Source organism: Rhopalosiphum padi, chromosome 3, assembly GCF_020882245.1.
Source record: "Rhopalosiphum padi isolate XX-2018 chromosome 3, ASM2088224v1, whole genome shotgun sequence".
Classification (NCBI taxonomy): Eukaryota; Metazoa; Arthropoda; class Insecta; order Hemiptera; family Aphididae; genus Rhopalosiphum; species Rhopalosiphum padi.
The window spans coordinates 82,218,207-82,242,708 of record NC_083599.1 but is presented as its reverse complement, the minus strand read 5'-3'; the positions used below and the strand labels follow the sequence as shown (position 1 = coordinate 82,242,708).

General features: G+C 30.7%; 4 protein-coding genes and 1 non-coding gene across 5 annotated transcripts; 2 read left to right on the top strand and 3 right to left on the bottom strand.

The window, feature by feature from the left end:
* Window positions 1-957: 957 nt before the first annotated feature.
* On the bottom strand, window positions 958-5,949 carry LOC132926242 (uncharacterized). The gene is made up of 3 exons (XM_060990580.1): window positions 5,618-5,949; window positions 4,902-5,154; window positions 958-1,105 (listed from the first exon to the last, which is right to left on the bottom strand). Exons 1-3 carry the CDS (start codon window positions 5,947-5,949, stop codon window positions 1,031-1,033), a joined length of 660 nt encoding a protein of 219 aa, XP_060846563.1. The 3' UTR covers window positions 958-1,030.
* On the top strand, window positions 2,706-4,549 carry LOC132923912 (uncharacterized). Its single transcript, XM_060987909.1, has 3 exons — window positions 2,706-2,862; window positions 3,315-3,468; window positions 3,976-4,549. The coding sequence occupies exons 1-3, from the start codon at window positions 2,706-2,708 to the stop codon at window positions 4,547-4,549; spliced, it is 885 nt and encodes a 294-aa protein (XP_060843892.1).
* Window positions 5,950-17,244: 11,295 nt separating the features above from the next.
* On the top strand, window positions 17,245-17,316 carry Trnad-guc (transfer RNA aspartic acid (anticodon GUC)). Its single transcript has one exon. It is a non-coding gene; the product is annotated as a tRNA-Asp (tRNA).
* A 747-nt stretch (window positions 17,317-18,063) lies between these two features.
* LOC132926241 (putative nuclease HARBI1) lies at window positions 18,064-19,978 on the bottom strand. Its single transcript, XM_060990579.1, has 4 exons — window positions 19,745-19,978; window positions 18,555-18,884; window positions 18,340-18,484; window positions 18,064-18,272 (listed from the first exon to the last, which is right to left on the bottom strand). Exons 1-4 carry the CDS (start codon window positions 19,976-19,978, stop codon window positions 18,064-18,066), a joined length of 918 nt encoding a protein of 305 aa, XP_060846562.1.
* A 2,242-nt stretch (window positions 19,979-22,220) lies between these two features.
* On the bottom strand, window positions 22,221-23,820 carry LOC132926240 (tigger transposable element-derived protein 4-like). Its single transcript, XM_060990578.1, has 4 exons — window positions 23,406-23,820; window positions 22,695-23,339; window positions 22,439-22,623; window positions 22,221-22,373 (listed from the first exon to the last, which is right to left on the bottom strand). The coding sequence occupies exons 1-4, from the start codon at window positions 23,818-23,820 to the stop codon at window positions 22,221-22,223; spliced, it is 1,398 nt and encodes a 465-aa protein (XP_060846561.1).
* Window positions 23,821-24,502: the final 682 nt, after the last annotated feature.

Sequence of the window (24,502 nt, the reverse complement as noted above, 5' to 3'; positions counted from 1 at the left end):
TCAGTAAATTCAAAAGCTATTATGACAATGCAAGTTTTACACAAAAATCGTAGGCCCTGGACAAAAACAGAAAAAAATCTTGCACTTTCACTTTACTACAAGCCACCTTCTGCATATATTTATATGAGGAAAAACGGCATAATTTTACCTTCTGAAAGTACTGTGCGGCGCTGGTTAAAATCTATACTTTACGTACCTGGTTTTGTCAAAGAGTATTTAAACCAAATTAAACTAAAAGTTTCTGCAATGAAAGAAAGTGATAAAAAAATGTTCAGGTTTTATTTGATGAAATATATTGAGTACAATAAATCACTTGATTTGATTGAAGGGTTTGAAGATATGGGTGTCTTAGGACGCTAAACATGCTTTGGTAATTATGGTGAGAGGGTTATATAGTAACTGGAAATTTCCGTTATGCTATTTTTTAACTAGCAATGGAGCAGTGGCGGTTTTACGGGGGGGGCGATAGGTGGACCGCCCCCCCCTTGGGCTGAGTAAAAACTAAAAATATAAATGAGCAAACAGTTTACTAAAAATCGTTTTGGCGATATTTTTATTTTTTAATTTTTGTCAAAATGTTTACTGTTAACAAAAATGTTTACTCCTATTGAAGTATAGAGGGCGCTCGTTCTTTATTGGCTTACTCGCATGTACCGTGATATGCCGTATCAGGGAGGTATCAACTATCAGTAAACAGTCAACAGACCGTTAACTTTGCTTTCGTTAACTTTGCTTTCGTTACCTTTGCGGCTTTGCGAAAACACGAATATGGTTTTGTCGTTTATCATTAATCATTATTAGATTAGGTTAATAACAGTTTTTGAGTTCACAACGTTCACAAAAGTCATAATTTATAATTATTACCTTCATATAAAATATAAATAATATATTAATATTAGTTATAAGTTTATTTAATATGTATAATATGTTTGAAGTTTGACTGTTAATTTAGTTTGAATAAAAAATAATTTTTGTTTTAATTTTTTTATTGATACCTATTTCTTTATGTTATGCCGTTGTAGTATAAAGTTTATAATTTATATAATTTATAATTACATCTCATGTACCAAACAATAGAAAAAAAAATTTGATATGAATGCAAATTGTAAGTATAATGTAGGTATATGCAAAATATTTTTGCCGCCCCCCCCTTGTGGCTTCTCAAGAACCGCTCCTGCAATGGAGTCAAGGGTAATGATTTGTGTATTTTAATTAAATCAAGTATAAAAGAAATTGTAGATATTGGATTACTACCAACAACGCTTGTATGTGACCAAGGAACTCAAAATCAAAAACTATTTTCTCTTCTGGGCGGAACTGACTCCAACCCAACAACAAAAATACCTAACCAAAAACTTCATTTAATATACGATATACCACATTTGTTTAAGAGTATCCGTAACAATTTATTGAATGGTGATATTCAAATAAATAATAAAAAAATTGTATTTAAAGATATTATTCAAACGTATGAAATTGATACTAAAAATTCAAAAGCTCGTAGTATGTGTAAGATATCATCTATTCATTTAAACCCTAATCCATTTCAGAAAATGTCATGCAAATTAGCTTTACAAATATTCAGCAACAGTGTATCTTCAGCTATAAAAACGTCAATACATACTGGTCAGTTAAAATCAAAATCTGCCAATGATACAGCTGACTTTTTACTTGAATTAAACAATACATTTGACGCATGTAATAGTCAAAATCTTTATGATAAAAATGTATATTTATTGCTAATGTTTATGTATATCACCAGTATATCTAATTTGAACTTGTGTTATTATTTAATAAAGTATTTTATTTTAAATTTCAATTTATTTAGGTTGATAGGTACATAATTTAATTGTTGATCTTTTATTAATTTTGATTTGTATATTGTTAATTTTTCTGTTTGTATAATTTCATATTTGTTGCTTTATTTTATTTTGCTCATTATGTTTATAAAAATCATATCAACAAATTTAACACTCAGGTAAATATAAATTTAATAACTTATAAAGGAATATTATTTAAGCCTTTAAAGTGAAAGTTAAAGAGTACCCTAATCTAACGTACCTATACCTACATTTATAATATAAATTAGGCATACCTACCATAAAAATTATTTCGTGAGTATGTTATTTTTGTTTTATGTTTATTGTAGTAAAAAAATTAACAGTAGGTATCTAATATTTTATTCAGGTAACCAAATTCGAAAATTAGAAGTTTTGATATTTGTGAATAATTGTAAGGAAGATAAAACTTTTTGATTTCAATACAAGTGATAAACCTGAATATCTCAGCACAAAAAAAGTTTGATTGGTAAGTTTGAACAATATTTTAGGCGTCTTAAACTCTTAACTAGTTGGATTCGAGTTTGTCGTGTGCGAGTCTCCGGCAAGAATTTTTGGAAGCAATAGGGCGGTTCGTGAATTTGCACGTAACGACATGTCACGCGACGGCGGCCGTCAACGACGCGCGACGATGCAGTAGCCGATTAAGGTACGGTTTCCTAGCTGCGGCCAGCCGCAACGACTCACGCACTCCGACTGGTGCTATTTATAATTGCGAGCGTGGTTTCCAACACGCCATGGACGTTTGCGTTTCATAAATAGTCGTTGCGGCTTGCGACTTATAGTGATCAGAAAGCAGTATACTGCGTGAGTCGTGTTGCGTGCGGTGATATTATTTTTAATTTTTAATTTTTGTTCATAATAATTATGTCAAAATCTACATTTTTATCGAACGATGATGAAGTTTTGGTCGAAGAAATTGGGAAGCAACCTGTGTTGTATGACAGCTCCCACGATAAATATAAAGACATAATATATAAAGATGTGATTTGGAACAATATTTCATCGATAGATGGAAAATCAAGTAAGTTTCACAAATTAGATTAATTTTAACCTGTGCTTTTGGAAACTACTGGAACTTTGAAAAATGACTTCCCGAATGGAACAACTAGATTCACTTTTCCATGGTCAGTGGCGTATTTTTCATTACAATATTTGATGATTACATTAATTAAGACCTTTGAGGTAGTAGATGTAAAACAGAAATATTGCAACCAATTAACAAATAAGTATATACCTACCTATATATTATCTGGACACCCCTCAAAAAAACATACAAAATACGCCACTGTCCATGGTAAAAGATACTGAAGTTGAAATTCGAATCATTATTTCGACTACTTATCGGGTACCTATATATTGTAAAATCAATACATTCACCGCTCCTGTCAGAATCTAATACCTATAATGAATTATAAAAAAGGCGATATTTTGATTTTATGTTTCAATACATAAACATTATGTTATATATTACAGCAGAAGATTGCAAAAAAAGATGGCGTAATATTCGCAATACATACATGCGAAATAAGAAGAAGCTAGGAACTGGATCAGCCGCTGCTTTAGCTAAAAAGAAATGGCCTTTAGCTGGACATGTAACATTTTTGGATCATGTAGAGTACGAACGGAAGTATCAATAAAAATAAAAATTAATAGGTACTTGGAATGTAAAATGTCGATGTTATACCAAGTGCTTATAATTACGTATATGTACTTAATAAGTAGGGCTGGGATTAATATGTAATAAAAAACCAAAAATATGTACATACCTATATATGTAGTTAAAATGGCCAAAATATGTAATATAAAATAAAAAATATGTAATAAGAAAAATGTATAATTATGTCAACGTGTAAAATTAAAATAAAATTCTAAATAATTTTTGAATAATATAGGTACAATTAATTGTTTTTAATTTCTAATCAATTTAATTTAAAAAATATAAAATATTGAAATGTCGAAATATATAAAAATATGTAAAATAAAATATGTCTTATTTCATTGCAAATCACGTGAAACGAATTTATCATTTACAATAATTAATTTATCATGTTTTAATAAAAATATGTATTTACATACAAATCCCAGCCCTATTAATAAGTAATAAAAACTTTTTATATCAAATGTAATATTTCAGCACCACAACAAATGTATTGAATGATCTTGAGTCGACATGCACGACAACAAATGTAATGAATGATCTTGACTCGACGTTATTGGAAGATAACGAAGGCAATTATATTGAAGAGTCAATCGATAAACCTGCAGATCTCATAGGCAAAGAGGCCACACACACAGAAAAACGTTCAAGAAGCAAAACTGAGAAGCTGGACTATGTAAAAAGAGTTAAGGAACGAACAGCTATAATAAACACCATACAAGCTCAAAATCAAGCCATTTTAAATAAAGAAGTTGATGACGAAATTGATTTATTTTTTAAAAGTATGGCAATATCAGTAAAGAAACTACCATCTAGAGGAAAACTAGAAGCGAAGTTACAAATTCTAACATTGATATCAGAACTGGAACGTAAATATACAGAAACGCCTGCGCAACCCGCTCAAGTTTTGTTTCAAATGCCCTCTCAGAAAAGTCATAATCTTATGTCACTTTCGAGTTCGTCATCACCATGTTTTAGTTCTTCATCGGGCACTTCGCAATCACAAGGATTTGAACCATATGACATGTCAGCAGCGTATGTTAATAATTAAAATTACAATCATAATTAATACGTAATAATAGTAGTATACCTATATATAAGTGAGTAACAAATTATGTTGTTTATTTTATTGTTTAAAAAAATTACAAGGACTGGTATTTATCATTATCATTAAGTTATTTTTAATATTTTAATAACTATACAAGGACTGATATATTATTATGTTTTATTTTATAAAAAAAGGTTTATTACACATAATATGTTTTTTTTTTAATTTTATGCTTATAAATTGTTATTAAAAATATGTAATATATTTTGTAATTTAAAACAAAATCAACTTAATTAAATGTCTAATTTATTTTCCTGCCATGAAACAGCTCCTTCGTGATTGAAAAAGTCTTTATATGAATCTCTGACCGACTTCTTACTCGAACATGTTTCCCATCAATGGCTAAAATACAATTTGGAAAGTTCCATTTGGTCCAAAATTCAGAAGCTTTAACATTGAAATCTACTGTTGTTATATCAGGAAGAAATATAGGCGTTAAATGCTTCTTTAAAGCTGACAGAGTGATTTTTATTATTAAACTGATATAACTGTGCGAAATTCTAAATGCAAATGACAGTGATCTGAACGATTCTCCTGTTGCAAGATACCTACGAATTATATAATAAAAAAATATATTAATTTATATAATATGAGATTTAAACTTGATGTTTAGAAAATAAGGAATTATAAAATGTATTCCTTGAATTTTAATATTCAAATCATAATAAAAGTATTATATAGGTAAAGTTAACAATTATCGTAAAATGGGGCGACTTTGAACAAAACCATATTTTTGTAGTTATCTTATCATTTTAGATTATGTGTGATAAAGATTAAAAATTAATACTCCACATTAATATCTATTATAACCTCAATAGAAAATAATATTATCAAGTATCTACAACTTATATTTTTTGAACAATTACTAATATTAAAAATCGTTATACAATTTCGAAAAAATTTAAAAATCAAACGCACTAAAAATTTAACCTTAGACTTAATTCAAACATTTTAACTACAATAAGAACGACTTATAGTCTAAATATAATAGGAAAGTATTAAAATATTTACCTTAAAGTAACGGCTAGTTTTTCATCAGGCGTAATTGGTTTTTTCACGCGATTGGATGGAGGTAATGATATGTCGTCCTTAATTAATGATAGTATATAAATAAATTGATCATAATTTAAGCGAAAAAAATCACGAAACTTTTTTTTATTATCATTTAAATGTCCTTTTATGAGCACTTCAAAAAAACCTTCATCTTCTCTGGTTTTAAACAATTTGTTAATTGAACTTCTTTTTTTACTAGTTAACAACGGATTATACCTATTATCTTCTTCTTCCTCCTCCTCTAATAATAATACAATTATTTTATTGTTGTTAGCAATTATTTCTTCCATTGCTACTTTTTTAACAATAATTATTAATAAAATATCATTTACCAAAACATACGTCAGTACTCTGCAGAATATTAGGATAAAATGAATTCCGGTCGCAACGTTTTGCGGCAGTCAACTTTATTGGAAACCAGTTGGTACGCAGCGGCTGGCCGCAGCTAGGAAACCGTACCTTAACACCGAAACGTAAATATGATAGGCGTCAGAGATCAATTAGCCCCGTTGCCAAGCAGCTTTTTTTCGATGAAAGTCCAAGTTTATCTATTACACCAACTACGAAATCTTTTGTATCATCATTGATTTCATTTCCTACTCCCCAAAAAAATCACCGAAAAAAAAATTGTTCACGGAATCTGTTCTTAAACAAAAGCTATTGACTTTACGAAGGATGTTAAAAAGAAAACGAGCTATAATAAGCGCTTTGAAAAAAAAAAATGAAAAAACTCAAAATATGTCAAAAAATTATTAATGATCCGACAAGTAATCAGACTGAAATAATTCAAACTGATATTGTTAATACAAATAATACTGAACTTGAATCTACCAATAATTGTGTTACACAGGTAAAAAAAATCACTTTATATTTTGTATTATCTTATATATTTAGGAAATTGATTTACTATATGTCTATATTTATAACAGAATGTATATAAAAAAGTTTATGTAATGATCAATACCTAAGTCTTTAATTAGTAACATAAGCTATAGCTACCTAAACATTTGTTTCATTACACAAATAATTTAAATTTAAATTGTATTTTACATATTTTATAGCACTTATTGTTAGATATTTTTTTAATTAATAGTTGTATAAACTGTTAAAAATATTTAATTTTTATGTTGTATTATAATTTCAAAAATAAAAAGTATTTAAAACACTACATTAATATCTAAGTATTATAACAAAAGTGACAAATTTATAATAATTAACAGTATATTAAATTAATAATAATTATTTAAAATTGTTTATAGAAAGATCAATGGCCAATGATATGGACTTTTGATCAGTGGATTGAAAAAAAACCAAAGTATCCATGGTTATTTTGTTCAAAACAAAAAATTGTCTGTGAATATTGCAGAGAAATTGGTATATTAAAGACAGTTAAGAAGAGAGGTGTTGAAATTAGTAAAGAATGGAGTATGTGTACAGTTGATGAAGGCAATCATCTAAAAAAACAAACCAGGTTGGCTAATTTAAGAAATAAAGTAAAAAAACATTCAGATTCATTTGCTCATCAACATGCTTATGAAATAAAAAAAGAAAAAGAATCTGAAAAAATTGTAAAAAATTTTGAGGCAAAGATGCATAAACACCATGTTAATACTGAGTATATTTTCCGCACTGCATATTACATAGCTAAATATAATAGGCCATTTGACGATCATACTAAATTAATTGAACTACAAAAAGCTAATGGAATTTCTTTAGGATCAATTTTACATTCTAGATATTCTGCCACTACAATTATAGATCATATTGCTACTAAAAAAAGAGAACAGTTAGTTAAGAATATTATCGATTGTAGCGCCAAATTGTCAGTACTTATTGACGAATCCACAACTTTGAGTTCAAAGACAAGCATGGTTGTTTATATTAAATCTTCAATATCTCACGATGATCCTATTTTTATGTTTTTGGATCTTGTTGAGCTTGATAATCAATTAGCTGTCAATATTGTTGATAAACTACTAGCCTGCCTTCATAAATGTGGCTTTGATGAAACATTTCTTCAAAAAAACTGGGTGTCATTTGTCAGTGATGGGGCCAGTGTTCTCTTAGGTAAAAAAAATGGAGTAGCCAAACGCCTAAAAGATAAATATCCTTTGATATTTAGTTGGCATTGTATGAACCACAGATTAGAGTTAGCTGTCAATGATTCAGTAAAAGATGTTACTGCCACAAATCATTTTAAAGCATTTTTGGATAGTCTTTATGCTTTATACAACAGATCACCAAAAAATCAAAATGAGCTAAAAATGATATGTTCTGAATTAGATATGATATTTTTAAAAGTTGACAGGGTACTGGATGTTAGATGGGTGGCCAGCAGCTATAGAGCAGTTCAAGCAAGACATAACTAAAGATAAAAAAAACTCAGTCCAAGTATGCTGGTTTATATAAAAAATTAGGAAGTCCTCAATTTGTTTTAGATTTGGCACTTATGTGTGATATTCTTAAGGAACTGTCTTATTTATCTAATCAATTACAGAGCCATACAGTTACATTACTACAAGCAGATCAATTAATTAAAAGGACCATTAGAGTGTTAGAATCTTTTAAAACTAAGGATGGAGAACATGTTTCAGTAGCAAAGGAAGCTCAAATAATTATGCATTTCAAAACAATCAGTTTGACCAATAATCAAAAATTAATTTATATCAACCCAAATCAATTCATAACAAGTGTATGTAATAATCTACATTCCTGTTTACTCGACAATAATGAAAATGATACATTAATATTAAACAATATTCAAATTTTAAACAAAAATACATGGCCAATAGATGTTGATATAAGACATGGGGAAACTGAAATAGAACAATTGGGCCGAAGATTTATGTTAAATACACGTGTACTATTGCAAGGGATGAGAAACTTAATTCATAATAATACCATAAATAAAGAAATTCAAGAATTAAATTTACTTATAAAAACATTACCAGTGTCTACAGCGGAATGTGAACGAGGATTTAGCTTAATGAACATAATATGTTCAGACTTAAGGTCTAAATTAAGCATACAAAATATAGCAAATCTTATGTTCATTAATATAAATGGGCCACCCCTTAACACACGGAATCCAACCAAATACGTTGGAAGCTGGCTGTGGCAGCACAGATCGGCGGACGATAATCGTTCTAGGAAAGTGAAGCCATCAGAAGAGCAAACAGACAAAAAATCACTGCGGAAAATTTTATAAATTTTAAATAAATAAATACATTTGCTTTAATATAGAATTCTGTATTATTATGTATTTTAATAAATGTAAGTTAATTGGTATACGAGGGGGGGTGTGGGGGGCAGAGCCCCCCACATATTACATATTTCTCAATTTAGGTGTATACCTAAAACAATATTTACGACTACACCACTGATCTTCGACTGTCATGGGTTGATCGATTATTTTTTTCATATATGTAGATATTTGATCAAACTGATGTAGTATCAACGGTAAAACAAATTTATTTTTTCGTTCAATCGTTACAAATATAGAATATTCAATATTCTGCAGTGATAATAGATCGGTTCGATTTAATAGTATGCGACAGTCTTTTTCAATTTTTGATTCGATTACCAACATATTATCTTCACGGTACTTCATAGTCGATAACTTGTAATATTCAGTTTCCAAAAAAAATTTTTCTTTTGAAAACAGGGTAATATAAAAAATATATTAATTTATATAATATGAGATTTAAACTTGATGTTTAGAAAATAAGGAATTATAAAATGTATTCCTTGAATTTTAATATTCAAATCATAATAAAAGTATTATATAGGTAAAGTTAACAATTATCGTAAAATGGGGCGACTTTGAACAAAACCATATTTTTGTAGTTATCTTATCATTTTAGATTATGTGTGATAAAGATTAAAAATTAATACTCCACATTAATATCTATTATAACCTCAATAGAAAATAATATTATCAAGTATCTACAACTTATATTTTTTGAACAATTACTAATATTAAAAATCGTTATACAATTTCGAAAAAATTTAAAAATCAAACGCACTAAAAATTTAACCTTAGACTTAATTCAAACATTTTAACTACAATAAGAACGACTTATAGTCTAAATATAATAGGAAAGTATTAAAATATTTACCTTAAAGTAACGGCTAGTTTTTCATCAGGCGTAATTGGTTTTTTCACGCGATTGGATGGAGGTAATGATATGTCGTCCTTAATTAATGATAGTATATAAATAAATTGATCATAATTTAAGCGAAAAAAATCACGAAACTTTTTTTTATTATCATTTAAATGTCCTTTTATGAGCACTTCAAAAAAACCTTCATCTTCTCTGGTTTTAAACAATTTGTTAATTGAACTTCTTTTTTTACTAGTTAACAACGGATTATACCTATTATCTTCTTCTTCCTCCTCCTCTAATAATAATACAATTATTTTATTGTTGTTAGCAATTATTTCTTCCATTGCTACTTTTTTAACAATAATTATTAATAAAATATCATTTACCAAAACATACGTCAGTACTCTGCAGAATATTAGGATAAAATGAATTCCGGTCGCAACGTTTTGCGGCAGTCAACTTTATTGGAAACCAGTTGGTACGCAGCGGCTGGCCGCAGCTAGGAAACCGTACCTTAACACCGAAACGTAAATATGATAGGCGTCAGAGATCAATTAGCCCCGTTGCCAAGCAGCTTTTTTTCGATGAAAGTCCAAGTTTATCTATTACACCAACTACGAAATCTTTTGTATCATCATTGATTTCATTTCCTACTCCCCAAAAAAATCACCGAAAAAAAAATTGTTCACGGAATCTGTTCTTAAACAAAAGCTATTGACTTTACGAAGGATGTTAAAAAGAAAACGAGCTATAATAAGCGCTTTGAAAAAAAAAATGAAAAAACTCAAAATATGTCAAAAAATTATTAATGATCCGACAAGTAATCAGACTGAAATAATTCAAACTGATATTGTTAATACAAATAATACTGAACTTGAATCTACCAATAATTGTGTTACACAGGTAAAAAAAATCACTTTATATTTTGTATTATCTTATATATTTAGGAAATTGATTTACTATATGTCTATATTTATAACAGAATGTATATAAAAAAGTTTATGTAATGATCAATACCTAAGTCTTTAATTAGTAACATAAGCTATAGCTACCTAAACATTTGTTTCATTACACAAATAATTTAAATTTAAATTGTATTTTACATATTTTATAGCACTTATTGTTAGATATTTTTTTAATTAATAGTTGTATAAACTGTTAAAAATATTTAATTTTTATGTTGTATTATAATTTCAAAAATAAAAAGTATTTAAAACACTACATTAATATCTAAGTATTATAACAAAAGTGACAAATTTATAATAATTAACAGTATATTAAATTAATAATAATTATTTAAAATTGTTTATAGAAAGATCAATGGCCAATGATATGGACTTTTGATCAGTGGATTGAAAAAAAACCAAAGTATCCATGGTTATTTTGTTCAAAACAAAAAATTGTCTGTGAATATTGCAGAGAAATTGGTATATTAAAGACAGTTAAGAAGAGAGGTGTTGAAATTAGTAAAGAATGGAGTATGTGTACAGTTGATGAAGGCAATCATCTAAAAAAACAAACCAGGTTGGCTAATTTAAGAAATAAAGTAAAAAAACATTCAGATTCATTTGCTCATCAACATGCTTATGAAATAAAAAAAGAAAAAGAATCTGAAAAAATTGTAAAAAATTTTGAGGCAAAGATGCATAAACACCATGTTAATACTGAGTATATTTTCCGCACTGCATATTACATAGCTAAATATAATAGGCCATTTGACGATCATACTAAATTAATTGAACTACAAAAAGCTAATGGAATTTCTTTAGGATCAATTTTACATTCTAGATATTCTGCCACTACAATTATAGATCATATTGCTACTAAAAAAAGAGAACAGTTAGTTAAGAATATTATCGATTGTAGCGCCAAATTGTCAGTACTTATTGACGAATCCACAACTTTGAGTTCAAAGACAAGCATGGTTGTTTATATTAAATCTTCAATATCTCACGATGATCCTATTTTTATGTTTTTGGATCTTGTTGAGCTTGATAATCAATTAGCTGTCAATATTGTTGATAAACTACTAGCCTGCCTTCATAAATGTGGCTTTGATGAAACATTTCTTCAAAAAAACTGGGTGTCATTTGTCAGTGATGGGGCCAGTGTTCTCTTAGGTAAAAAAAATGGAGTAGCCAAACGCCTAAAAGATAAATATCCTTTGATATTTAGTTGGCATTGTATGAACCACAGATTAGAGTTAGCTGTCAATGATTCAGTAAAAGATGTTACTGCCACAAATCATTTTAAAGCATTTTTGGATAGTCTTTATGCTTTATACAACAGATCACCAAAAAATCAAAATGAGCTAAAAATGATATGTTCTGAATTAGATATGATATTTTTAAAAGTTGACAGGGTACTGGATGTTAGATGGGTGGCCAGCAGCTATAGAGCAGTTCAAGCAAGACATAACTAAAGATAAAAAAAACTCAGTCCAAGTATGCTGGTTTATATAAAAAATTAGGAAGTCCTCAATTTGTTTTAGATTTGGCACTTATGTGTGATATTCTTAAGGAACTGTCTTATTTATCTAATCAATTACAGAGCCATACAGTTACATTACTACAAGCAGATCAATTAATTAAAAGGACCATTAGAGTGTTAGAATCTTTTAAAACTAAGGATGGAGAACATGTTTCAGTAGCAAAGGAAGCTCAAATAATTATGCATTTCAAAACAATCAGTTTGACCAATAATCAAAAATTAATTTATATCAACCCAAATCAATTCATAACAAGTGTATGTAATAATCTACATTCCTGTTTACTCGACAATAATGAAAATGATACATTAATATTAAACAATATTCAAATTTTAAACAAAAATACATGGCCAATAGATGTTGATATAAGACATGGGGAAACTGAAATAGAACAATTGGGCCGAAGATTTATGTTAAATACACGTGTACTATTGCAAGGGATGAGAAACTTAATTCATAATAATACCATAAATAAAGAAATTCAAGAATTAAATTTACTTATAAAAACATTACCAGTGTCTACAGCGGAATGTGAACGAGGATTTAGCTTAATGAACATAATATGTTCAGACTTAAGGTCTAAATTAAGCATACAAAATATAGCAAATCTTATGTTCATTAATATAAATGGGCCACCCCTTAACACACGGAATCCAACCAAATACGTTGGAAGCTGGCTGTGGCAGCACAGATCGGCGGACGATAATCGTTCTAGGAAAGTGAAGCCATCAGAAGAGCAAACAGACAAAAAATCACTGCGGAAAATTTTATAAATTTTAAATAAATAAATACATTTGCTTTAATATAGAATTCTGTATTATTATGTATTTTAATAAATGTAAGTTAATTGGTATACGAGGGGGGTGTGGGGGGCAGAGCCCCCCACATATTACATATTTCTCAATTTAGGTGTATACCTAAAACAATATTTACGACTACACCACTGATCTTCGACTGTCATGGGTTGATCGATTATTTTTTTCATATATGTAGATATTTGATCAAACTGATGTAGTATCAACGGTAAAACAAATTTATTTTTTCGTTCAATCGTTACAAATATAGAATATTCAATATTCTGCAGTGATAATAGATCGGTTCGATTTAATAGTATGCGACAGTCTTTTTCAATTTTTGATTCGATTACCAACATATTATCTTCACGGTACTTCATAGTCGATAACTTGTAATATTCAGTTTCCAAAAAAAATTTTTCTTTTGAAAACAGGGTCTAGTATGATTGAAAATACATATCCCATCAACGAAAATACCTTTTTTTTAAATGCTGGTGTTAATTTCACATAACGCGAAGGCGTCACTATTTGAATAATTGTGTTGAAATTGTCAGCCGGATCTAGTCCTGTTGTAATAAACTTGCGTGTATTGAAGTCGAGAATGAAAACACTTTTATCTATAAGTCTTCTCGGGGTCGGTGGCGCGATGTACTTAAATAATTTAGTAGTAGAGCCGGCCATATTATTTTAATTTTTCGGAAAAAAATAAAATCGTAGAATAAACTGTTTACATCAGGAGAGCACAACACATACTGATTTTATTTCATTCTCATCCCCTCGTCGAAATATTAGGTTTTTACTAATTTCTGAGAAGGGGTAAAATATACAACATGAAAATTATATATCATTATATCAGTTATCATAATATGATAAGATAACATAATACGTATGGTTAAAATAATTTATGAACATTTTTACCATTGGTTATAATATGATAAGAGAACTTATTAAAATAAAATAATTTGTATAAATTAAAATGGTGTGCCGTGGTGCGCCATATGATAAAAATAAATTAATAAATTAAATTAATTTATGTTAACAAGTGTAAATGGACTTGGTGTGCGCCGGGCTATGGTGCGCTATGAAGGTGTGTGGAGGGTGAGCCGGGTGCGTGGGCTGAGGTGTGCGTGGTGCGCCGGGGTGTGCATGGTGTGCAGGGGTGCGCCGGGGTATGTATGGTGTGCAGGGTGTGCATGGTGTGCAGGGGTGTGCAATGGTGTGCATGGTGTGCATGTTGTGGACCTAGAACCGGCTTTTTCATCCTACTTGTGTATAAACTAAAAAACATTAAACTAATCGCTTAAATATTGTTATAGGTGGATATGATAGAAACACAAGATAGAAAAACAGGAACAAAACCGGGTAGTCAAAAGAGGGTCTGCGAGAAAAAAAACAATGCAAAAAAATCGAAAAAAGTAAGTGATTTTACATAACCCATCAGGTGAACAAAATTATAATTATATTATTCTTTTAAAGAATGTTTCTTATCGAGAAAAAATTGGAAAAATGATGAAAGATCAGAAAATTGCACTCGAAATTACAAATTCAATGAGCATTCGGCAAGACGACGGGATTTTGATTGTAAAGGCACCTGCTGATGAAAAATCTACTGACTATTGGAGTAGTATGTATTTGTATGTTCTAAGCACTTTTGGGCAGGGAGATTTTAAAAGTTTAAGTGGGACTATCCCCCTCAAGCCATTTTTTTTCCCTGTAACACGAAAAAACACAGTTTTTCAAAAACCATAATGTATGTTCTGAGCACTTTCGGGCAGGGAGATTTTAAAAAATCAAGCGGGACTTTCAGCCTCAAGCCATTATTTTTTTCCCCTGTATATCATACATATTGGTTACACTGTATCTTTTTAAAAAAAGTTATAAATTGTAAAAAATTCTAGGTATCGATTTTCGATCATTTTATTATTTTTATTCTATCAAATATTTTTTCTATTGCTAAATACAACTTTCACTGACAAATTTCATTAATTAGTTAATCTTAATTTATAATTTTATCCAAAGAAAAGTCTTAAATGTTTCAAATGAAGTTGTTATTTGGTTCAATGTAAATTGATCACTCAAGCAAATCCATTAAATTAACTTTAAATCATTCATATTTGTGGACCGCTTGTAATAATCAATGCATAACTAGAAAATAATTGCTTAATTCTTATTATAGCTTTCAATAAAAATTAATCATAATAAGGTAATCCACATACTATTTGTATTTATAAGTTATAATCTGAAGTTTTGATAAATATATTCTAACTTTGCCGGTTAAAAATGATTCTTAATTTCTAAGCATTTGCATTATTATAATTTATAATGTTTAGTAAGTAGTTTAAATGTTTAAAATATTCTAAAGAAGCTTCAGTTGCACATATTTTATTACTTTCAATCTTTAAAATTTCTTGATTAAATAATGATGCATTACAAAATGTTTAAACATTATTTTATTTGTAAGCATTTGCAAATAAATTATATTTAACTAAAACATTATAACAATATATTATATAGTTTTTACAAGACTCGTTACACGGTTTCACAACTTCTGTACTCTCTAAGTCTTCATTTTCAGAGTCACTTTATACTTAGTTCATTATACTCCTCATCAACAGATTTTTTTTAAAAATGCCACGATTTTCCAAAATTAAGAAGTTTATCAGATAGGTTGTTTTTTATTTCATTTTCACTTAAATTATCATCAATAAATGGTTTAATTTTGTGAGATAATTTTGTTAATGAATCAGTCGAAAGTCCACTTTTTAATAAATTGAAATTTGATGGAGATAATAAAAATAGGTCAATCAACAAATCATTATTATTTGAAGACCGTTTATCCATGCTTTCAATAATAGTGTCCAACACTCTGTTGTAAATTTCTATGGTAAATTTTTTTTCTTCTTCTACAATTGGTTCATCGTTGGTTACATAATTTGCCATTTTTCTTTTCTTAGCCACACGTTTGACTTCAAATTTACTCTAAATCTTTTCAATCTCTAGATCTTCGCTAGATTCATCAATTCTCGTTTGTATCTCATTATTCATTTTAAGAATAAACTCGTCACTAACTTGCATTGTGTTTTTCATATTTCTCTGAATCTTTTTAAGCTTGTTTAATGATCCCTTCACCTTTTGAACACATTTATGTAAATCTAATCCAGATGTCTGCTAATATCTAGATAAGGGCCCCGTTATTGAAAATATATTCATATATAGATGTGCGATTAAGATAGTTTCATACTTTAATAATGGAGTTTATAAGTTATTAGCTTTTGATCGAATATCAGGTTTAAACGATTCATTTTTGGAAATTTTAGAAAGTGCAATAATGAAATCTGGATACATGACATCGTTAAGTTTACCATAACTTCCAAAAATTCTATTCACAGCTGTTTGTTTAGCAGTCCACCTAGTGTCTGAAATAGATTGCAACCGTTTGTGACGTATGTTTTCATGTTTATTTTCGCCAATATCTCTCCATATGTTCATTCGTTGATACGATTCTTTAAAGAACACTAAACATACATGCATTGATCAATGAAAATAAATTAGCCACACGAACTGGATTCTTAGTGGCATCGGTAATTACTAAATTTAATACATGACTGAAACACCATACATGTATCTGTTCAGGAACAACTTTGCTCAACCATGCAGTAAAGCCATTATAAACAACATGTTAGTTGCTCCACCTATAGCATTACCAATGCATTTTTCTGGGTTAACTTTGACCTGTTCTAAGGCAGTTTGCAATAACTCCATCATTCCTTTACTAGTGGAATCAGTACAACACTTCACTGCAATTAATTTTTCATTTATTGTCCCATTGGTAACATACCTTAAGACAATTGAACACTGATCCATTATAGTGACATCTTGTGTTGTATCAATCAAGACCGAAAACATTTGGGCTTTACTAATTTGACTAGATATTGTTTGCTTGATTATTGAAGAAATTGTTAATATCACATTTCTAATTGAATAATGACTTAGAAGCGATACAAAATTTCCTCTACCTTTAGATCCTTGCAAATGCATTTTTTCACTTTTGTTTATAATATTATTGATGTGTTCATTTAATACAGCATCATATTTGCTTATGAGTATAATAATTTCTAAAAACGATCCATGATCCAGAGTTGGATCTTTGAAAAAGTATGCCGCTTCATTTCGTTTTCCACGGACACTTTGACACGGTCCTCGGTAGTATAGTGGTAAGTATCCCCGCCTGTCACGCGGGAGACCGGGGTTCGATTCCCCGCCGGGGATCCATTTGACGCGACCACACGTGATGTGGTTGGTCATAGGAGAGATATCGAGAATTAAGTTGAAAAAATTACGCACGATACGGGATTTGAACCCGCGACCCACGAGACTGGGGTGACAGTCTCGTAACAATGAGCCACCGCGGTCTTATCAACTTAATCTCGATATTCTCCTATCTGGGCCAGAGTGGCAGCGTGTACGGCTGAGGAGAAGCGCAGGCGCTAGGGCCGTGTCATACTCCACCGCCAAGCCGTACATGCGGGCACCACCGATGGTTGGTGGGTACCCCGGTCGCCATCTGACCAGATGATGATGAGGTAGATGTTCGATATCCTCTGCGGAGAGCCATTTTTGACGCGGCTACTGCGACAATCGACGTTATTGTTCCGTGTTGGGCCGGTCAATGCGTCTGAGGTGGTAGGCAATAACACCGTTTTAATGATTTGAAGGCGAACACCGGTGTCGATATAATGTCACTTTATTGTGGTGTTGACAAAGAGATCAACAAGAAGAAAAAAATATAATATAAACAGAAAACGTGGTTTCGATATGGTGGTGACAAATACGAGAGTCGCAAAAGATCGAAAAGAGAAAAAATACGGCACGTGTTGTTGGTCTGACAGTTGTTGCAAAAGAGAGGGATACCAGACGGCCGATACTTGTCCGGTCCGACTTGTCTTCACGTCCCGCCCTACACAGCCACGCTTTCCTATTACCTTACATACTTCAAAAATTTTTTCAAGAACTAGTCTATTTTTTTTTTACTTCTTCTCTTTGTTGATGCATCTGATTTTCCATTAATAAAGAACCAACATCTCTCTTTTGGATATGCATGAAATAAGCTTCACAACATTGGTTATGACCCTTACTATTTTCTTGTTTAGAAATCCTTTGATAAATGTGTTTCCAATCACACATTCCATAAGTAAATGGATTCTTATCAATAGAAAAAGCTAATTCTCTTAGTTAAAAAAAGAAAAAAAAATGTTTGTTTTTATTTAAAATGTTTTCATATATTTTAAATACCTATTAACCATGTTTGGCGTTCACCATTATTATAATGGTACTCCATTCCACGACGCACAGGTGACATACTCCAAATATACGAGTCATTTCTAGCACCAGGATATCTTGCATTAATATTTAGAACTTGTAGTTTCGAATTTACAATCTATGATATAGGACATAGGTAATTCAAAGTATAAAAAAGAATACTGTAAGATGAAAAAAATTTATCTTACATCTTGCACATTTAATGAATGTTTACCATGATGGTTAACATATGCTTCTTCATGTTGCCGAGGAGCAAGTATATGTATGTATGTACAATCAATGGCACCAATTGTACCTTCAAATGATTGAGGAGCGTGTGCAAAATTTTCTCGAGCTCTTTGTCTTTCAGCACCAGTCATTGGAAATTTAATCCATTTTCGTAACAAACGCTGATTTATAGCTTCAGTAACATAATGTATGCATCGACTAACCGAAGGTTGGCTAATATTTAATATACTATTACCACCCAATCCTTTTTGGTAACTTTCTTGTGCATAAAAATGAAGACAAACTAATACCTAAACAAATATATTTAAATTTAGGTAATAGGCAATATTGTAATATATTTAAAATAATTTTTAAATTAAGTATTTGGAAACTATTTTAAATATTGTCTTATGCATATTTATATTTGAAAATCAAATACTTCTATGTAAAAACGTTTCAAAATTGAATAGAATTATCTATTCATCAAATCACATTTCAATTTGTTTTTTGATAATCATTATATTATTATTTTATTTATAACTAAAATTTAATTATTAAACATTTATTTTAATATTTATTTATTTTATATTTCATTAACAACCGTTTATTATTAATTGGTATTAAAGTTTAATATTATAATTTTTTATTAGAGTATTATCATTTTTTTTTAGTATATAATGAGGTAGGTAGTATATTATACCAAGTTCTAAATGTGACATTACAACTTTAAATTATTAATTATTAACTATAAAATTAATTTTAATACTGGATTTTACAATTAAGAATTATTTAAACACATGTCAAGTATTTGTTTATGTTCTTAAATTTTTTTTCTGATGTATTTTAAATACTTTCTGAATTGTATCTGTATTTAAATGAGTTCAAAAAACAACACTGATAATAAACATTACAAGCAATTGTTTATCCTTCATCAATGCTGTAAAGTATTTGAGTAAAAGTATTCAAATACTTTTTTAAGTATTGAATAACTTTTTAAATACTTTCAGCATGAAGTATTTTCATTGGTACCTATTTTAAATACTTTTCTTATATTTAATACTTTGATTTTTTTCTAATATTTTATTTTTATTTGAATATTTGTTTAGAAAAATATTATTGCCAATTACAATAATTGAATAATAGTTTTATTTAGTTTTTTTTTTATAGATACTTGTAATTCAGGAGATAATCCAGATGTTCTCTTATGCTGTAATGATGTCCTCAATGCATCAATTATATTTATAACCAATTGTTGGCTCAAACGAAATGCACCCATGAATTCATCATTTGGTAATTCAAAAGGATTATGACCATCCCTAAGTATTCTTCTTTCTAAACGTCTTCCAATTATAAGAACTCTTTCTTCCAAAAAAATCTGTTCCCAAGCCAAATAAGCAAGAGCCATACTTAAATTAAATTTGATTAAAATAATAAAAGAAAAAACAATGCATTTAAGAAAATAACTATTAGTTGTTATTTGATCATAGTTCAAGTACTTAAAAGCCAACGTTTTTCCATGACAATTGACAACATTTATTTTGTCATGTATATTTCATAATTATCATTTTGAAGAATTAGGAACATAGACTTATATTAAACTTATATTATAAGTCTATGATGAGGAAACACATATACTGTACATAAATATATTTCGTTAAACGTTAACAAGGGGTTTCAAAGTGGCACTATCGTTAAGGTCTGTTATCGATTTTATTAACGACAAATATCGATAACTTATCGAAAACTTAATTACAGAATCTCTTTTTTTTCAAATTGTCGATACACAGCTTTCGATAGCTTAACGAACCGAAAGTTGTCGTTAAGCTAACTTATCGACTTACAGAATTCATCTACTGCCATGACGTCCGGTAGTTTGTCCGGTGTTATGTTCAAGGAAAATATACGAGTGTCGGTGATATCGTTGGAAGCGGGTATCGCGTTCTTCCGATCCGTGTTGACCGCGTATCGGAAAATCTATTTGCGTACGTATGTAGGTCAGTGGGTCGTTGACCGTTGGTGTTGTGTGTGCGGGGTGATCACAATAACTGGTTTCCGGATTGTGGTGTCGCGGCTGCGCGTGTGTGCGTATTCCTGTCGACTATTTTGGTTCGGGACGGCGGCGGCGGCGGCGGTCCGGTTTTGTGGTGTCGTTGGGCGGGTGGTGGTGCTGGCGGTGGTGTGTATACCTTATCGCGCTCTAGCGGTCCTACCAATCCTATTCCCCGTGTGTTTGCGGTGTCGCGCGCGGTGAAGTCGGTGCGTCCGTAAATCAGGCGGCGCGGCTATCGTTACGTTCTTTATGGTTATGTTACGTAACGCCGGTTTTTCCGTTATAGCTCGCAAACCACGTTTTTGTCGTGTGGTGTCGGGAAACGTTTTGCGAGTCGCAAAATGGGGGGTTGATGGTGGTAGTTAGTGGTAAGAATAATATATTTCACTTACCGGTGATTCCAGTTCGGGGAGCCAATTTGACGCGTACCTACGGTTGTCACTGTGTGATGGTGAGGTCGCGTCGGATGGTGGTTGAACGGCACACGGGGGAGCACGGGGGAAAATGAATAAAATAAAGCAACACAAGTCTTTGGGGTACGACGGGGCTTTATTTGTAGGCAGAAAAAAATAATACAAATAAAGTGATAAAAAAAAACAAATGTGAGAAAAACACAGAAAGGTGTTAATGGACGGTGGGCACGGTACGGCGAAAAAGGTGGTGTATCGCGTACAGTGCGGTGTAGATGACTGGTTTGTCTAGGCCCGGTTCACGGTCGCGGCGGGTCCGACGCTCCGACGCGGATCGTCGCGCGTCGGCGTCGTCCGTCGTCAACTTGTGGTTGAGAGAGGGCTTCCGGCGAGGCTATTCACGCAAATGCCGTTCGAACTCAAACGGTGTTTGCGCGGGGCCGCGTCAATAGTTACCTAGGTTATGTTGCTCCTACATTAATAGTTTTAAGAAAATTGTTGATTCAGTCAAGTAATGTAAAATATTGCAAACCATTAGCTTCAGCATTAATAATTTCACTAGAAAAAAGGTTTAATTACATTTATGATCTAAGTAATGCAAAAAGCAAGGATTATATTATTGCCTCGATAAGTTATCCAAAGTTCAAAATGAAATGGGTTCCTATAAGATATATAAGCTTATGTAAGGCATTATTTTTAAACGAATGCAATACATTTAAAGATCAAATTTCTGTACCTGGATCTTCTTCTGATAATGAGGATAGTGATGCTAGTGATGACTTCTACAACAATTTATCTGGACAAACTAAATCGTATCATTCATCTGCATTAGACAGCGATTCAGCAGAAAATGATACATTTTCATCAAATACAGCTGGTGTTGAAGCATTGACATATCTTAACTAAAAAAAAAGAACTAATGTCTCTCAATGAGGTTCCAATTGTTAAGCAAGTAGTGGAACCTCGATAACTCGAATCGGTTGGGGGCGAAAAAAAAATTCGAGTTATTGAAAATATTTTTTTTATTTAAAAACACAAAGACTTCAATTTTTTAATTATTTATTTATGTATGTATTTACTAATAAATGTAAAATGTATGTACTATGTAGGTATGTATATTGTATAAAAAATTAAAAAAAAGTATGTATAATGTAATGAATAAAGTAGACTAAAGTAGAAAAAAAGAACTATTTTTTAAAGAAATCAGATATTTTTGATTGTTTCTTAATGTTTGACCTATCTGTAAAGTTTTCAATAACGTTTAGCGCGGAAAAAATCTCGTCTCCAATTTCTTGTTGTTCTTGAATGTACTTACGTACAACCTGTAAACTATCTAATGCCTGGGCAAGAGTAGTTTTAGGTAAAACCAATTCGCCATCGTCTTCAATAACTGACTCCTCCCCACTTGACTCGTTTGGAATTTCAAATCGTTCAGTATTTCATTATCAGTAGGATAGTATGTTGTTATAACACTAGAGTCCACCTCAACAAAATGTTGGAATTCAACTGTATTAGTCTCAGGAAATAGCTGCTGGTATCGATCCCACTCAATTGGAGTTTCTTCTTCGACTGGTTCGACTTCTTCGATTTCTAAAAGACAAAAGTAATACATAATTACAAATCATAGAAACATATAAATAAAATAAACAACTTATTTATACCGTTTGTAAAGCCAGCTTTATGGAAACAATTTACAATCGTGGACTGTGTGACTGCTCCCCAGGATTTATGCAGTAATTCAATTGATTCTAAAAGATTTATGTCATCTATCTCAAGTCCGGAATCCATTTTTCGCAAATTTCTTTGCATTATACTTTTTCGATAATGATGCTTCATGTTTTTTATGATTCCTTGATCCATTGGCTGTAACTTAGATGTCATGTTTGGTGGCAGAAATACTACCCGTATTGCTTTTAGTTCATGCAAAAGTGTTTTTGGATGTGCAGGGCAATTATCGACAAAGAGAAGCACTTTTCTTTTATCGTTGAAAAATCTTTTATCTAACTCAAATATCCAAGATTCATAAATGGTGGATAACATCCAAGCTTTTTTGTTATACGCGTATGTGACCGGTAACGATTGCACGTTCTTTTTCTTGAAGCACCTTGGTTGTTTTGACTTTCCAATTACAAGTAGTTTTAATTTTTCTGTTCCAGTCATATTAGCACCTACCATGACTGTTACACGTTCTTTACTGTTTTTTCCTCCGTGACAAGTATCTCCTTTAAATGTCAAAGTTCTGTCAGGTGTACACTTGAAAAAGAGACCGAATTCATCTGCGTTGAAAATGTCTTTAGAGTCGTATTCTTTTAACAAACTTGGTAGTATGTTTGTTCGGTAATGTTCACAGTCAACTTCAGACACCGCGGCACTCTCACCTGATATGATTTTTTCTACTATTCCGTTCCTCAATTTAAATTTTTCCAGCCAACCCGAACTAGCTTGAAATGTGAGGCCTAAATTTTTTGCGAACTCTGCTGCTTTTTCTTGAATTAACGGTCCTGAAATAGGTAAATTATAATCTCTTACTCGCTTTATCCATTCCGTCATAGCATGCTCAATTTCTGGGAAACTTGATGCTTTAAATCTTTTCCGGCGTGGTAAGCAGGGGGCTTCTTCAACTGCTTTGAAAATTTTATCTTTATCCTTCAATATAGTCGATAAGGTACTAGCAGGAATACCGAATTCACTCGCGATTTCTTTTTTGCGTTTCACTCCTTTTTTTACTTCTTCAATAATTTTTATTTTATCACCGACAGTTAGAGACTTTAAACTACGTTTTTCCATCTTGACTTGACAAAATCACAAAATAAACTGAACATTTGCTGTGTCAGCATTATATAAAATATCGACATACACATTTCGTATTTCAATCGTCGTATAATTTTACCAGTAATAAATACTAATAAAGTAGATAAACGTAACTTATCGGAGATATAGATTAGGTATAGACAATAGACATACATATTACATAATACAATATCGTTGAATTTATAACTGTTCCTTTTAAGTAGTATAGGTAATGATAAGATTGATAATAGTAATCGGTTTTCGATTACGATTTTCGTTATTTATAATAATATACATATGTACATGGTTATTTGACCTTCGAGTTATCGAGATAGGTAATTGTACGAATTATATTTTATTATATAAATTCGAGTTATAAGCTAAAATTCAACTAAAATTACTTCGACTTATCGAGCAATTCGAGATAGCGAAATTCGAATTATCGAGAAAATTTATTACACATATCATATATTGGAAGCCAGGGGTCAAGGTATTCCTTCGAGTTATCGAAAATTCGACTTATAGAGGTTCGAGTTATCGAGGTTCCACTGTATTTCTGAAATATAATACAACCTTACCATCCTCAGCCCCGGTTGAAAGATTGTTTAGCAAAGCAATACAAGTGTTAACACCTAGACGTAGCCGTCTTAGTGATGATGTATTTGAAATGCTTTTATGT